The 15,819-nt window shown below is 37.1% G+C and overlaps 1 protein-coding gene across 11 annotated transcripts in view; it reads right to left on the reverse strand.

Moving 5' to 3' along the window:
- LOC117410151 (protein crumbs homolog 1-like) overlaps window positions 1-15,253 on the reverse strand; it is a 32,840-nt gene extending 17,587 nt beyond the window's left edge. For 5 of the 11 annotated variants that reach the window (XR_009329665.1, XR_009329666.1, XR_009329667.1 and 2 more), the window contains exons 1-5: window positions 15,037-15,252; window positions 4,518-5,117; window positions 3,304-3,499; window positions 2,918-3,057; window positions 1,359-1,541 (exon numbers count right to left, since the gene is read on the reverse strand). Coding sequence is in view for 8 of the 11 variants with exons in the window: in XM_059031797.1 (XP_058887780.1) it covers window positions 1,359-1,541; window positions 2,918-3,057; window positions 3,304-3,499; window positions 4,518-5,117; window positions 15,037-15,115 (1,198 nt within the window). In the remaining 3 variants the exon portion in view is untranslated. Of the gene's footprint in view, window positions 1-1,358; window positions 1,542-2,917; window positions 3,058-3,303; window positions 3,500-4,517; window positions 5,118-15,036 lie in introns of all 11 variants that reach the window. The other 6 variants (XM_059031795.1, XM_059031794.1, XM_059031793.1 and 3 more) reach the window with 4 other exon arrangements.
- Window positions 15,254-15,819: the final 566 nt, after the last annotated feature.

Consider the following 15,819-nt stretch of genomic DNA (forward strand, 5'->3'; position numbering starts at 1 on the left):
ACACTATCACCCTTCATTTAAATATGCTTTATTTTGCTCTTATCCGCCCCCTATTTTACTGCATTTAATCCTGTACCTCAGAATATTGTAATCTGCCAAGTGTTTAATCTGTAGTATTTTGTACTTAATCATATCCTGATGTAACTATCACTATTTAATCATATCCTGATGTAACTTTCACTATTATCTGCTGTATTATTGAATTGTGGTTTGTCACACTTGAGAATTATTGTATGACTTATATTGTAACACTTGAATGTATTTGTATTTGCTTGCGATTGTAAGTCGCCCTGGATAAGGGCGTCTGCTAAGAAATAAATAATAATAATAATAATAATAATCCTGCAGCAGATGGAAAAGTGGCTCCAGCCTTCCACAATTACTGTAGGCGTGAAAGATTGTCTCCTCCTGCCCACAGAAACAGCACTTGCTACTAATACTGAGGTCAACTCTGTGAAGCAACCTTCCCGTACTCACTATACAGTGAAGAAGTCTCCACTGAAGATCCCCACCTCTCTTAGACAGTGGTAGTTTATACAAAACTCTCCAGATAGGCCTTATGTCTCCCTCAAAAGAGATGAGCCCTCCACTTAGTGTCAGTCAGCCCCTGCAGCTGCCTGAAATGGGCTCTCTTGACATGGAGGTGATAAAGCTTTTTGCTCTCAATACTGTGTAGAGCCTGATCTTTCTCCATTTCAATATTCAGCAGACCACTGCTGCTGCTTTCTGGCTCTATTGTTCCAATTGGAGAGATGATTATTGAAGGGAAGATGGGCTCCCTTTCCTGCTCTGCTCTCCTAGACATCCCCACTTCAGCAAATCTGCAATGAGTCAGGTGCTTATATACTATTGCTGCAAAACAGTGAGTCATAAAGAGATATTGCTCCTCCCAACAACATAATGTTCTGTTCTAGTACAATTAATGGCACTAAAATGTTACAGCTGTGTGTTGTTTTATGGGAAGAGGATTAGTTTTTGCGTCAATCTTAAAGCAAAATTCTAAATTTCCTTCACACTGACATAGAAAAAATACAAGCAAAGAAAATGAGTTTCAGAGAAGGCAAATTCTCAGGTGCTAGTAATGAAACCGATTGTGTAATTGAATATAGCTCAGGGCTGGCTGTATTCCTCTTCAATATTTTCTCTCATTCAGAACTCACACACAGAAATCATTAAGCAGTTAATTGTGACTCTCTGAGAACTCTCTGAGAACGCCTGTCAAAGCGTGATTCAGTGACATCAGATGGAAACAGGAATGTGGCCTACACTCACTTTTCTTATTAATTACAAGAACTGTGAGTTGAATGAACGAAGAAATCAATTCACATGAAAGTATGTGTACAACTTTCAATATTTACCTGTAAAACCTTGTTGACATTTGCAGACATAGCCAGCAGCGTATTGGTAATCAAATTCTGCAGGCAGTTCTTGGGCTGTTCCGTACCGTTCCTTCCAGGACAGCTCTATACACTCGCTTCCAGAGAGGCAAGGGTTACTGCTGCATTCACTTACATCCATCTCACAGTCACTGCCTGTGAAGCCTGGACGAGTGCAAGAAATGCATAAATAAATAAATTAATAAATAAATAAATAAATAAATAAATAACTTTACTTTTTTTTCCATTGGTTTTTCTAAGTGTTGCCTGTTATACAGATTCTCTCCAGCAGGTGGCAAGAACTTCTGGCCTATAATGTGAAACATACTTAACAAACCAATCCATCTTTGGTCTTTCCTGCAGAAATTGTAGTCTACATATTCTCCCATTCAAGAGAAATGGAGAAGCTTGTTTGGATGCTGTTAAATCTTCCTTTTTAAACTTAACTTATTAACATTATGTGTTCTAACAATGAAACATAATCACTGCAGCGTGAAAAGCTAAAACAATTGTAACCTTTAATCACACACCCCTTCTCTCACACAGTATGACTAAATCTCAGTCTGACAAGTAAAAATGCTACACGCTCCTGGAATGTAAATACTGCTTTGCTGAATGAAGCAGGAGGTAGTGTGAGCTATTTCAAGCTGAAACAAAGCTTTGTGAGGAAAAAGAGGCTACAGTTAAAGCAATGTTGTGCCAATATAGAACAGAACTAAGTCCCTATAAACTAAAACTTAAAAAAAACAAAAAGCTTGACTTTTTAGTTTCTGTAGTTTTATCTCAGAAATCTTCACCTGTTCTATCAAGCTATCAAGAGTGACAGGAAGTGAACTAAGGACATGTCAAGGACTGCTTACAACATTCAGTTTAATTAACTTAGCAGCACTACAGAAGGCAGGAGCCACATTCAAACCAAGTAGCTATGGTGCATTGTTTCAGAGAAAATCCTTTTCTGGATTCTTTTAGCTCTCATCTCTCTTCCATTATTGTGCTGAAGTGAAATCACCCATTAGCTTAAAAAACTCCAGGATTCCAATTCTACAGAATCTGGCTTCTTTATGAGCGGGACAGTGAGAGAGAGACAGCTAAATAATCTAGGAATAAAGCAATCATGATCTCACATCATGCTGTAGTAGCGCTTAGCGTTGGCAACACACAGTTGATGCCTCAGGCTTCAAATGTGTATGGCTGAATGCCAAAAGGGGCCTCTATCTGTTCCACATGGCTGCTGTGGCACTGAAACCTACTACAGAACTTTTCTCTCTCTGAGGCAATGGGAAGTATTGGCACGATTTTCAACCACATGCTCTGAAATTGCAATTAGATTCATTTGGAAACCAAGTCAAGTCCTAGTTAGGAGCAGGACAATGAGAGGAGTTATTGGGTTTATGGAGGTGGAGACACACACATAACAGAAATGGAAACTAGACAGACAAAGACACAAACATTCAGGCAACAGGAAAAATGGCCCTTTACACATGCTGTGGTGCTCAGAGACCATTAGAGACCAGTGTTTTTCTGTGTGACTGTGTTCCTACCTGGCCAGCACTGGCATGTGTAGTTCCCACCACGTTCCTCACAAGTAGCATTGTTAAAACAGGGCTGTGATAAGCAGGGTGGAATGCGAATTTCACAGTGAAGGCCCATGAAACCTGTGCCAGAACAAACGCAGCGGTAGCTGTAAAATAAAATAGGTTATCAATAAGAATGAATTAAAAAAAATAAAAATTAAAAATAAGAGAAAATCATTACAATGCAAAAAAAAAAAAAAAAAAAAAAAAAAAAGCCTAATGGCAAATGCAGTCAATGTCTCAAAGTTATTCAGTTGCACCCTACGGTAACATTGAAAAGTTGTCTATTAAAATAGCGTGTCAAATCTATTTGGAAGCAATGCTCTAGTAAATAGTAAGTTTCATAAATGTACCCATTTATTCCATCAACACACTGCCCTCCATTTTGGCATGGTTGACTTCTGCACTCGTCAACATTGGTTTCACAGAAATCCCCCTGGAAACCAGACACACATGTGCAGGAGAAGTCATTCAGGTAGTCCTGACAGGTCGCTCCGTTCAAGCACTGCTCTGACTGACATTCATCAATTTCCAGCTCACAGTTCCTACCTGAAAAAACAAAGTAAAGAAGGAGAAGAATTTGTGAAAAATCTCTTTGCTGTAACACATTGTGTTGTTGTACCACCAGATGGCATCCCAAGATACTGACAGGAATTATTCAGCTTTGTATTTGTAGTAATAATCATGTTTGTTTTGTTCACATCTACAAGATTTTCTTAAGGTCAAATGTTGATAAAAGTGTGTGCTTTTAATGTATGGTTTCATTAACTTTAACACTGTTTCCTGAATTTGTCAAACTTAGAAGGCAGTGATTTGTGCAGACCCCTATCTGACTCTCATACCAATTGTAAAAGGACTGTACTGTGCCTGTCGTATATACAAGTCACCAATCATCCTTAAAAAAAAAAAAATGTTTTGTTAATTGTTTATTGCTATTAGTTTATCACACAGCTCTGTGTTGAGCTTTAGATTAACATATGCTGTGCAGTCCTGTATCACTTGTGCAACATATGCTTTGCAAATAACTGTGTCAATGCACCTGATCTGCGGCTGTTTGTTAACTGTAACAACTTCCACTGCTTTACTGCACTTTTTTTTCAGATTGTCTTTACAGGTGATATATCATTCTTGACACTGTCAATGAAGGCATGTCAAATTATGAGCAGGTGAAGCCTTTTGTTAACCATCTGGTCAGCATTAAACCATATACTTACAATCATCTATTACCCTATGCCCCAGGGACGTGTGAGAAGTTTGGATACCTTTCTTTAAAGATCCTTAAACTTGGCACTCAAGCAAGATGCCCTACAGGCATAATATTCCGTCACTAATCAGTAGTTATCTAAATAAGAATCCTTTCTAAATCTTGCATTTTATTAAAGACCTTATTTAAGGAAATGCATGTTTGCTAACAAGTGCTGCTTTTAAAACTGCACATATAAGATGCACATAGTGAATAGAAACGCACAACAAGAAAAATGTATGGATTGACTTCATAAGCCATACCTCCTTTCATTCTTAACAGATACCTTCTCCCCCCCCACCAAAGACATATTCATGCACTTACCTGTGTACCCTGGCATGCAGGCGCAAACATACTGCCCAATCTTATTTAAACACGTTGCTCCATTTTGGCAAGGCTGAGAAACACATTCGTTCACCTCGATGTCACAGTGTTTGCCTTGAAAGCCGGGCACACAGTAACAGGAGTAGCCATTGATTCGATCCCTGCACAGAGCTCTGTTCTGACAGGGGCTGGAGGCACATTCGTTCACATCAGCCTCACAGTGGGTACCCGTGTAACCTTCTGGGCAGATGCATTTATAATTAGCAGCTTCGGCTTGGACAGCCCCAGCCTGGCAGCTAGCTCCACCCTCACAAAGGCTGTTGGCGCACTGATGGACATATGCCTCACAAAGTTCTCCAGAAAAGCCAGGCGGACAATGACAGATAAGGTCACTAGGATGCCCAGTGTTTATACAAGTGATGTTCTTTTGGCAAGAGCTGGGATTGCAAAATTCACTGGATTTTTCACAGATTTTGTTCACAAAGGTGATTGGAACTGAGGGACAGTTGCAAATATATTCTGGAGTAACATCTTCGCAACTAGCGTTGTTTTGGCAAGGGTCAGATAGGCATCCGGTAACGTTCTCCACACAAAATACACCTGCAAATTGGGAAAAGGATACAAGCTTTATTCTCCTAGACAAATTATTCTTTTTGTGTTTACTTGTTTTACTATTGAGTGTTTGAATTTACAGCAGCCATTATTATTATTTGTTTATTTAGCAGACGCCTTTGTCCAAGGTTAACTATGCACCAGCTGCAGAGTCACTTACAATTACGTCTCACCTGAAAGACAAAGCACAAGGAGGTTAAGTGACTTGCTCAGGGTCACACAATGAGCCAGTGGCTGAGGTGGAATTTGAACTGGGGACCTCCTGGTTACAAGCCCTTTTCTTTAACCACTGGACCACACAGCCGCCATTACTGTAAGTGGTTACAAATGCAGGGTGTATCGAAATCTTATAGAAACAGAAAAAAAAGGTCTGGAAACATGGTATATAAAAATGGCTACAGAACCCGGAGTTCTGGATTTTACCATTAAAGTAGCATGGACTCTGCTGTTTATGTAGCTATGGAGGAATCAAAACGAATACGAGTCTGGTGTCAAGAACAGGAAAAGTCTAACTCATAATATTGACCTATGCAGTGGCATTCACATGCTTGAAGTTGAAGGTTGACTGCTTTAGTAAAGCTAGAAAATGTAACTGCCACCTCGTGGTTCAGTGTAGTACCATGACTCTGCAGCTCTGTAAAAGCATGGGTAATATAATAATAAAACATAGCTGAATTATGCTGTAAACAGGGTACGGTACATGTATGGTAATGTGTGTGACGTTACAATTCATTGCCATTCAAACTGACCCTATATTAATGAATGCCAATAAACCAACAAAAGGAGTTGGAAATGTACTATAATCTAATCTCTTATGGAAAACCAATGCATACGTTCCTACATTCAGTTTATAGTAACATATTTCAATTTAACAATTTCATAGTATTTAAAATTGCATACTATATTTATTATATATTTCATCATAATGAAAAGCAATACCATGACCCCATCTACTAAAAACTTAACACAGTGCAAGTACTTAGTTGCTGACGACAGGAAGAGACATTGCAAGAAAAGCTGTATTCATTGTCTAATCATCATGTGTGTTTTAAAATTCCTGTGAAATTCAATATTTCTGAATGAGATACATGATAGGGTAAAATAATATGGATAGGGATACTGATAATTAGTTATTTCCAAATTGCCTTTAATAGTAACAATGTATCGAAGGTTGTGATTAAGTGTCAAATCAGAGGTTGACTACATTCAATGTATTGTCATGTATTTCTGTTTGAAATGCTCCAGATTTTCCAATTCTGTAGTCTGGGTGCCAGCAAACCTCAGTGTTTCTCAAAGCATCACATCATGTTGCCATAGCAACCATTTGCATGGTTCCTTTTCTGAATTCATCCCATTTCCATGGAGACTATCAATAGACAGAAATCAGTCATTTAAAGCATTATGTTCTCTCTATTCAGACAAGCCTGCATTTCCTTAATCGGGGTGCTGAAAACAGTGTCCACCCTAATGATTCATTAATAAATACCTTCTATATGTTCTAATAGCACTGTGTTGCTCTAGTGTGTTATTATTATTGTCTAATATTGTTTATAACATCATTTATATCATGTTACACATCAGCTGACAAGAGACTGTGCTGCAAACTCACTGGATAGTTTGTTCTTTCACTTTTGAATGACCTGTTTAAAATATGTTATTATGAATGTGCGTTTGCTTTATGATTGGTTGTGGTGTTTTATATGTGATACACACAGCTGAGCATATTAAAAGGTAAGATGCATATTTAGATGAAACACAATAAATATGCTGCAACTCTTAATACAAAATACTACCTACATTTGTCTGTACGCTAAGACAGAGCCAGATGTTGTACCGTGTACCATCACTTCTGCTTAACCATATGTGTCTCCTACATCACAGTAATAAGAACAAGACGGTATTACTGGGACAATAAATTATGGCAGAGTAAAAACACAATTGGGGTTTCCAACTGTAGCTTTGTGACAGAGATCAAATTATTATTGGTGTTAGATCGCCTTCCCGACCTGTGAGGGTGCTGAGTAGTGAACAGAGTACCGTGGACTAGATGGTCCGACAGTTCATTCCCAGGGTTAGGTGGAAGTTGGACGTCTAGAAAGGGGACTGAGCTATGGTACACTAAATCATTAACCGTTAACCAAGGGGTCATGGTTGACGGTATATAAAGGGGACGTAGTGATGTGATCTGTTCCTTTGTGAATGGTTAAATTAAATGACCAGAAGGAGATCCTGTGCTGTGAAACGTGAGTGTTTTGTTTGTTTTTTGTTTGTCGTTAATAATACTGTTTGTAATTATTTGGACGGCTAACACGATCCGGAGCTGTCGCCTAAGTCCAGCACTAAACCCGAATCAACAACACTGCACTTTTGTTTGCACTAAAGAACTGTATTCAGCACGAGCACTAGAGCACACACTGTGGACTGGTGTTTGTGTTTGTGTATGTGTTACATGTGGGTGAACTAAAAACGGGGACTGTTACTATTTTGGGGCCAACCCGCAGATTACAAATAAGCAATACACGCCGCTGTATTGCTTCATTACCATTGTTATTATTTACTGTTGTTATGCCATCGGGCCATTGGATTTAAAAAAACATTAAACAACATTGCACCTGGATTATAATTGTCTATAATTGTCTGTTTATTGATCACCTGCACCTGCACACTGCTAACCACTTTGCCACAAGCTTAGATTTTAATTTTGGCATGAAATCGTTTCCATTGCCAGTCCTCAGGGATCAATAACAGCCCACTGTTCAACCAGGATCACAATATTTATAAAAATTTTACACTGCATTCGAGTGCTCATAAAGCAGGATTCATGGTCGGGGCTCCCGAGTGGCGCATCCAGTAAAGGCGTTCCGTTTGGAGTGCAAGATGTGCCCTATAGTCTGAACGTCATGAGTTCGAGTCCAGGCTATTCCTTTGCCGACCGAGGACAGGAGCTTCCAGGGGGCGGCGCTCAATTGGCCGAGCGCCACCCTGGGGAGAGAGGTTTAGGTCGGCCAGGGTGTCCTCAGCTCACCGTGCACCAGCGACCCCTGTAGTCTGGCCAGGTGCCTGCGGGCTTGCCTGTAAGATGCCCGAGAGCTGCGTTGTCCTCCGACGCTGTAGCTCTTGGGTGGCTGCATGGTGAGTCCGAAGTGTGAAAAAAAGAGGTTGGCAGACAGCACACGCTTCGGAGGACAGCGTGTGTTCGTCTTCGCCCTCCCGAGTCAGCGCAGGGGTGGTAGCAGTGAGCTGAGCCTAATAAAATAATTGGCCATTCCAAATTGGGAGAAAATAATAAAAAATAATTGGCAAAGACTAAATTTAAAAAAAAAAAAAAAAAGCAGGATTCATGGTCTCTCAGACTTTTTATGGGTTACTTATTATTTGTTCACAATATCCCTAGCCTGTGTTTGAAATAACTTGAAATGTATTACTTACTGTAAAAAAAATTAAATCCTGCAAATATCTCTCCAGTTTGAGCTATCCTCAAGTATTTTACAGATTTCTTTATGAGATCAATCAAATTTGAATTCATCCACAATTTACTTCACCAGCACAATTTGGGGAATGTTCTTTATAAAGTGGCCAGGAACTGGAGGTGAAAGGCTGTATTGTGCAGGACTATACATTTTGTACATTTTGGAGAAACAGTGGCTAGCACATACTAAAACTTCTTATGTTTCTTTCAACGTACGCCCTGTGCCTCAGAGAGATGACCCTTCCAGTTATTAAATATGCATATGTCCATCATGGTGTCTATAAACCACTCTCTGAAATACATGACACTGTAATGTAACCTCTTTGCTAACGCATGTCTAGCTATCTGAAGGTAGAATGTAATGTAAGCAAGCATCAAAGAAAAGCCATTCATAAAACGCAGAGAGAATTTCGACTGCTTTGACTTAAAGAGCAGAACAAATTAGAACAGATTAGTAAAAATGAGGCATGTAATGGGTGGTATGAAGCATGACAGTGAAAAGAAGCACAGAGGGGCAAACCTTTTGGCTGCCTTTGAACATATACAGGAATTCACATTTATGTATTGCAAAAAATGTATTCTTTGCAGTTCACTATGATTTGGTTTCATTTTACTTTTCGTCATACTCTTTGGTCACCTGAAAGATGATCTTACACAAAAGCTTGATCACTTCACATCTCTGTAGACTTGATTGTCTTTGTACTGCATTTTAAAAACAAACCCCTAAAATTGCAAAGAGCAATATAAACTCATAAGACTATATTAATCTTCAGAATTGTTTTGAACATTTAAAAACAAAATCCCAGTACCTCACAATACTGTACTGTACTGTACCCTACTGTATTACATATACAGTAGTCCGGCTAAGAGAACACCCATTGGGAAGCAAGCAAAGTGTTCTCTTAACTGAAGTGTTCTCTAAGATGGAATTGACCACCAGACACAATATGAATCAATAAATAAATAAATATGTGTTACTTATCATGACACACGTGCAACAACAAAGCAATAGGCTAGTATTAATAAACTATAATAAAAAAGTAACAGACAAACTAATGTTAATAAACTAACTGTCAAACTAAATTAACACAGCACCTCTACACACGTTAAAAAATGCAGCAGCAGCTCTAGATTAATTATGAAAACATGTACAGGAGCAATATTCAAGACACGCTCAAAATTATTTAACAGAATGGTGAATCAACTCACGAGAACTTTTTGCAGCAAGAGAAACAGCAGCACGTTTCGCCATTTTGTTTACATGCCATTTTGTAGCAATGAGGAGAACTCATCTGAATCAGAAACAAGTCAATGAGAAATGCCACTCTTGCGATGACAAGATACATTTGAAGAGATTGAATAAACCATTTTAATTTAAGTTTGCTGATGATGAGTTATCAAGTTACAAAACAGTACAATATCAGTTGTGAATGAATCGCTATCAGTGCCAAGAAGGTGTTCATTTATTTAGCAAAGTTCCTGCTCTTTTTAGGCGGAGCATTTACAATGGGAAAAATCCATTTCACCACAAGGATGTTCTCTTAGGTGAAGTGTTCTCTTAGGAGGTGTTCCTGTATGCGGAGACAACTGTGGCAATCAAATTCATCAGGCAAGCAGTTGGTACAAAGTTTTAAAAAATCACATTATGAATTCTACAATAAGGATTAACAGAACCAAATCCTAAATTTCCCAAAGAGTCAAATTGGGAATTGTTATGTACTCACAACAATGTTTTCAAAGCTTTTAGCATTTTTAGATTTGCACTATTTTTTCTTAACAGGAAAATGCCTCTTAAAATGTAATGGAAAATAACAAGAATACTTGAAAGCCCTTTAATTATGTTTGTCAAGCCCGCAGTGCATGCAGAGGCAGACGCACAATATGAAATTGGTCAGCTTTTATAGTTACAGAATGATGTTGAGCAAGGAATTCAGAACAAAAGAATGTGTTTGCTGAACCTGAAAAGGGGACTTGCAGGCTACAATGTGAAGTCTAAAACAAAAATGTCAGTATTGTTCATTCTAAACAATGAATGACTAAACTACGAGGATGTCATTCTCAGGGTCCTGTTACAGTGCATATTAATATTGTAAACTGAAAAATAATGTTGTAAACTACAGTAAATCAGTCTAGCACAATAATAAAAAGCATCACTCTGGCATAAACTTTACACACAATAAAAAGCTGTGGAAATAAGTTATGTGCATTCAAAATTCATAACTTTTTACTTTTTTCTAAGAGGAAGTAAAATGTCTCTCCATCTCTATCATCTACAGCTATGGGCAAATGTTCTGCATCACCTAGAATTTTAAGATTGAGACATTATTAAAAAAAAAAAAAAAAAAAAAAAAAACCCAATATGAACATAATTTAGACATTTTATTTACCATCATGTAATCAATGAAACTACAAAATGATATCAAAAAAGTCTACCGGAAGCCATAATAGTAGTACAGTATTGCATGTTAGGTTTCGAAATGCCACATTTTTCAATTTTTGACAGTTTTTCGTTAAGTACCGTACTGTATATGGAAAACTACAAAGCAGTATGTAATTCAATATGTTAACATGTTATGCAGCAGGTTTCATTCGACTTTATGAGCAAAATTAGTTAATTCTATAGGGTGATGCAGAACTTTTGGCTATAGCTGTAGAGTTGCCATGCTACTGTATGTCTGTGTAGCTTCTGCTTCATAATCATTCTTTACAGTGTACAAGCTGCCATGTCCGAGGCAATGGAGAGAAACAATTGTGTCCTGAAGGAATAGATACTTCTATCGCATCATTAAAAACACATTGGGTGATGTAAGCAGAAGCAAAGCTTTATATATTTTTATAATTACTTTTCTACTGAAAAACAGTCTTTTGTCAAATACTATTGGTATTAACTTGAGGGAGGAACTATTATTATTACAGGCATCTAAGGACAAATTAGTGAACCTCCTAGAACATCAAGTCCATCAATATAGCTATTTTTCCATACATTCAATACATACAGTATACACATGTCTCCTATATACTTATATACTTTGCCAGTACTTACATAAAGTTTAGCATATCAAAATATTCTGAGCCAGATGTACTAAGCACAAAAATACATCATGCTGTAAAATGTGTGACTAGAAAGTATAGGGATGGAAGCTATTTGAAAGCTAATTTTAATGGATACATAACTTAGCAAGACAAATGATATATTCCCTGGATGTGTATGAACTACGAGGTGACAGCTATGCTATGAACTTGAATAAAAGCTTGTTTTCCACCTGCTGCAGTTTATTCAGAGCCATCTCAGCTTTTAAAATAATTTCTGCTGAACATTAACTGACCTTAGACCCATGTATTAGTTAACTCAGTGCATCCTAAATTCACGGCAGCTACAGAGTACAAAAATGTCTATGATTGCATGTCTGTGTAAAGCTGCTTTCATCTGAGTCCAGGAGCTGCTCTTCAGTTCCAGAGACCTGCAATGGATATATGATACATATGCTAGATCTTCCAAAGACCATCCCATGAGCGACTCAAGCTTTCTTTTGTTTTGCTGGTGCTTACGAATACAAAGACATCTTGGCTTATCTTGCCTACATAACACATATATATATAGCAAGCAACTAGAGCTGAAGAGCAGCTCCTGGACTCATAGTCAAACAAAAACACAGACTTATATTAAAAAAAATAATAACAATAAGCAAATCAAATAATTGCAATAAAAAAGACTGCAAACTTCAGTAAGAAATACAGCAAAAATGCAATTTGAAGTTTTTACTCTTTAACTAAATAAAGCCAGCAAGAAACCACTCAGAACAATAATGTAATTGTCCCACAGTTTATCTTGCTACTTCTTTTGATAATTAATGTCCAAGACACATTTCAAGCCTACTACATGAATGTGTTGATGAACTCATGAACTAAGAGAGAATGGGATGCAGTGGGATGCAGGGGCATTTAGAATTGTAGTTTGCAGTAGACTGTAGATATGTGGCACTTCTTGAGAGAGTTGCAGTGTGCTTGGTTTTGTGCCACCTTCATATCAGTCACAATGTTACCACAGACAGGGCTGTTGTGATTGGTCACTGAAAAAGTTTAGCTCAATGGCAACAGTCCCAGATAAAGCATGGGAACCCCCACTTATTTTTGGCAATAAGCTCTATTGAAATTAATGGCAATATAGTTTGGGCAATTGAAAATAAAACAGCACCGAGCATTGAGAATAGTGAATAGTCTGCTTTTAATCTACTGTGTATGCTCAGTTTATGTTGACTAGACAACACACATCATACTCAGAACAGTTTGCAGGCCTTGTAATCTGCTACATTCTGAATGCTTCCACTTCACTAATATTATTACGGTCATTTCCAGTAGTGGACCTAAGCATTTACATCAGGGGTTTCAAACACCAGTCTTCGAAGGCCACAGGGTCTTCTGGTTTTCATTCCAACTTAAGCTCTCAATTAACTTAATTGATCTCATTTTGTGTTTAATGAGACATATTTAATATTTCTCAAGGTCTTTTACAGTTGATGATTTAAAAAAAATATATATCTTGATTCAAATTACACTACCTATAAAACATTTTGAGGCCTGGAGAGAATTGTTAATTTGTCAAATTAATCAAATAATTAGACTAATTAAGTAACTGAGAGCTTGGGTGGAACGAAAGCCAGATGAGACTGCAGCCTTCCAGGAATCCTATGTTTGACACCACTGGTCTACATGGGTATATACAACTGGTCTACAACAGGTCATCATTAAAATCATTTTAGGCAACCAACAGTTAAACATATTGTCCATCAGTTTTGTTTTACAATTCGTTTGACAGATATGTCATTAGAGGTATAGCAAAGGTACAATTATTGTATCTGTAATCTAAAGTAAATTCCCCATGATTTACATCATTCAAACCATACATGGTAAATGCCTATGTTTTTGAGAACACAGAATACTGATCAAAAGTACATTCATGTTATATATTGTAGTATGCATTAAAAGTTAAAGCTATTACTCAAATTTCACAGCAAGGTATCACTCCTTGACTGACACATTTTTAATTCCTACTGTGCATGACTTTCAAATGTACCAAAAGAACTGACTCTAGAGCATCACAAGAAATGATAAACCTGCCAACCACCTAACCTCCAGCCCATTGCTGTGAGCCAACACATGTCTTTATAATGCAAACTCAGGCAAAAGTGCTTTAGTGGCACACTGCTATTATCCCTGTAAAAGCCATATTGATGTACATTTATATCAGTGCACTTTGTGATTCCCAAAATATGTTATTTGTTAGTTATACTGTATAGAATCAATGCATACTGTACAAGCCCAGCCTTTTAAACTCCCAATGTATACCCTGAATAAATCCATTGTAAAATAATGACACATACACATTTTCAGACCCCTATATACATTGATATATATATATATATATATATATATATATATATATATATATATATATATATATATATATATATATATATACTGTATTTAAATCAATATCTATTATTTAAGATGAGTTGTGTATGGTATCAAACCATGACCATGAGAAAATATATCCATACTGTTTAAGAAAAGGCAATATCATGGTCCTAATATATTCAGTGGTATTAACAATCATTTCTAAAAGCAGAGTAGGTAGAATATGCCCATAGAAACGCAATACTTTTCTATAGACATCTGGCCATACTGTATTCAGAAAATGGTAGCACACCTGCAATACATACAACTTGAATGGGGTGCTAAAGCTATAATAAACTGGATATTATTTATATTTACAAACCTTGTCTGTTTAAAACACACTGGACTCTCCTTATGGTCATTCTTATATTCTTCTTTATTGTTACTGTGATTTCTCCATAGTCTAAATTTGCAAGAACAGAAGGTGACCCAGATTGAGAATAATGTTAAACCTCTTTTTGAATGACAGCTGCTGTCTGAGCTCTGTCTTATTGATATTCAGATTAAACAGCCTCAAATCACACACACATCTTCTCAGTCTAGGGGTGCAATCTGCCTGTCTGATCATTGCAACCATGTTTAAGAAGCTCTGCTTTCTCTCAGTTTCCCCAGTTGAGACCTTTTTGTGGGAATAGCTTTTTTCTAGCTGTCCTGATGCAAAAACTATGTTATAATTGTCACAAACCCTTTTGTCTTGCCCTGAAGAACAGATAATGTACACCATTTCAAAAATCACATAACAATCAAACAACCAAAATCTAAAAAGGTGCTTCAACTCTATGCTTTCTTAAACATGGATATACAGCAGGTGGTTGAAATGTTAATACAGTAGCACATGATGAGCAAATCATATTTGAATATGTTTCAATCACAGCAAGTACTGATAATATACACTATCAAAAATATATACCATGTCAAACAATGGATATCTACAAGTGGAGAGTCTGCAAACATGCCAGCAAAAAAGACTGCAGTAAAACTTACTTCCAATGCTGATGAGACTCAGGAGAATGAGGTTGGTGACGAATGATAATTTGAATCGGGAAGATTTTGAAAAAGCCATATTTATGATGAGAAATCATCCTGTGAACTGTTTGCTGGGCATCTTGTAACTGCTCTCTTGTGCCTCACATCAGGTGCTTCCAAGGCACAGTATTCACAAGATGCCACTTGTGCGCTTCCACAGGGATATTTCTGTGCTACACCAATGAGAGCTGGCTCTGGAGCTGCTGTGACTGTTCAGACAACTATTGAGGACTGTGGTGATCTGTGAAACATGACACAGATTTTACTAGATGGACGGACTGGAAAACTTACCGACTCACAAAAACTCATAATATTCATTTTTCAGTTTTCTTCTGGTGTTCTTATTTTATTTGTATTTAATACCATTTCAAAAATATTTGATATATTTCTTTATTTAAAAAAAAAAAAAACATTTAGTTATACATTTCAGGTGTTTAATCAGTTAACTTTTTTTTTTTTTTTTTAATGTTCTTTTGTGTAAATGTACCTGAATAAATTGGAAATTGGCTGAGACAGTACCATTAAGTGAACATAATTAATTTCCATGCAAACCACTTGGCAAAAAATCAGTCATTTTTAGTTTCAGGGGATTTGTATGACAACCTGCTATTTACCTAAAATAGCTTTAAAAGGAAGGCATCTGTCAGTGTTGCATTAAAACAACACTGTTGTTTATGGTTAAATGGAGGAAATGTTTCTATGAAATTAAAAGAGAAACAAACAAACAACAAGCCATTCATA

This window comes from Acipenser ruthenus, chromosome 10 (genome assembly GCF_902713425.1).
Source record: "Acipenser ruthenus chromosome 10, fAciRut3.2 maternal haplotype, whole genome shotgun sequence".
Classification (NCBI taxonomy): domain Eukaryota; kingdom Metazoa; phylum Chordata; class Actinopteri; order Acipenseriformes; family Acipenseridae; genus Acipenser; species Acipenser ruthenus.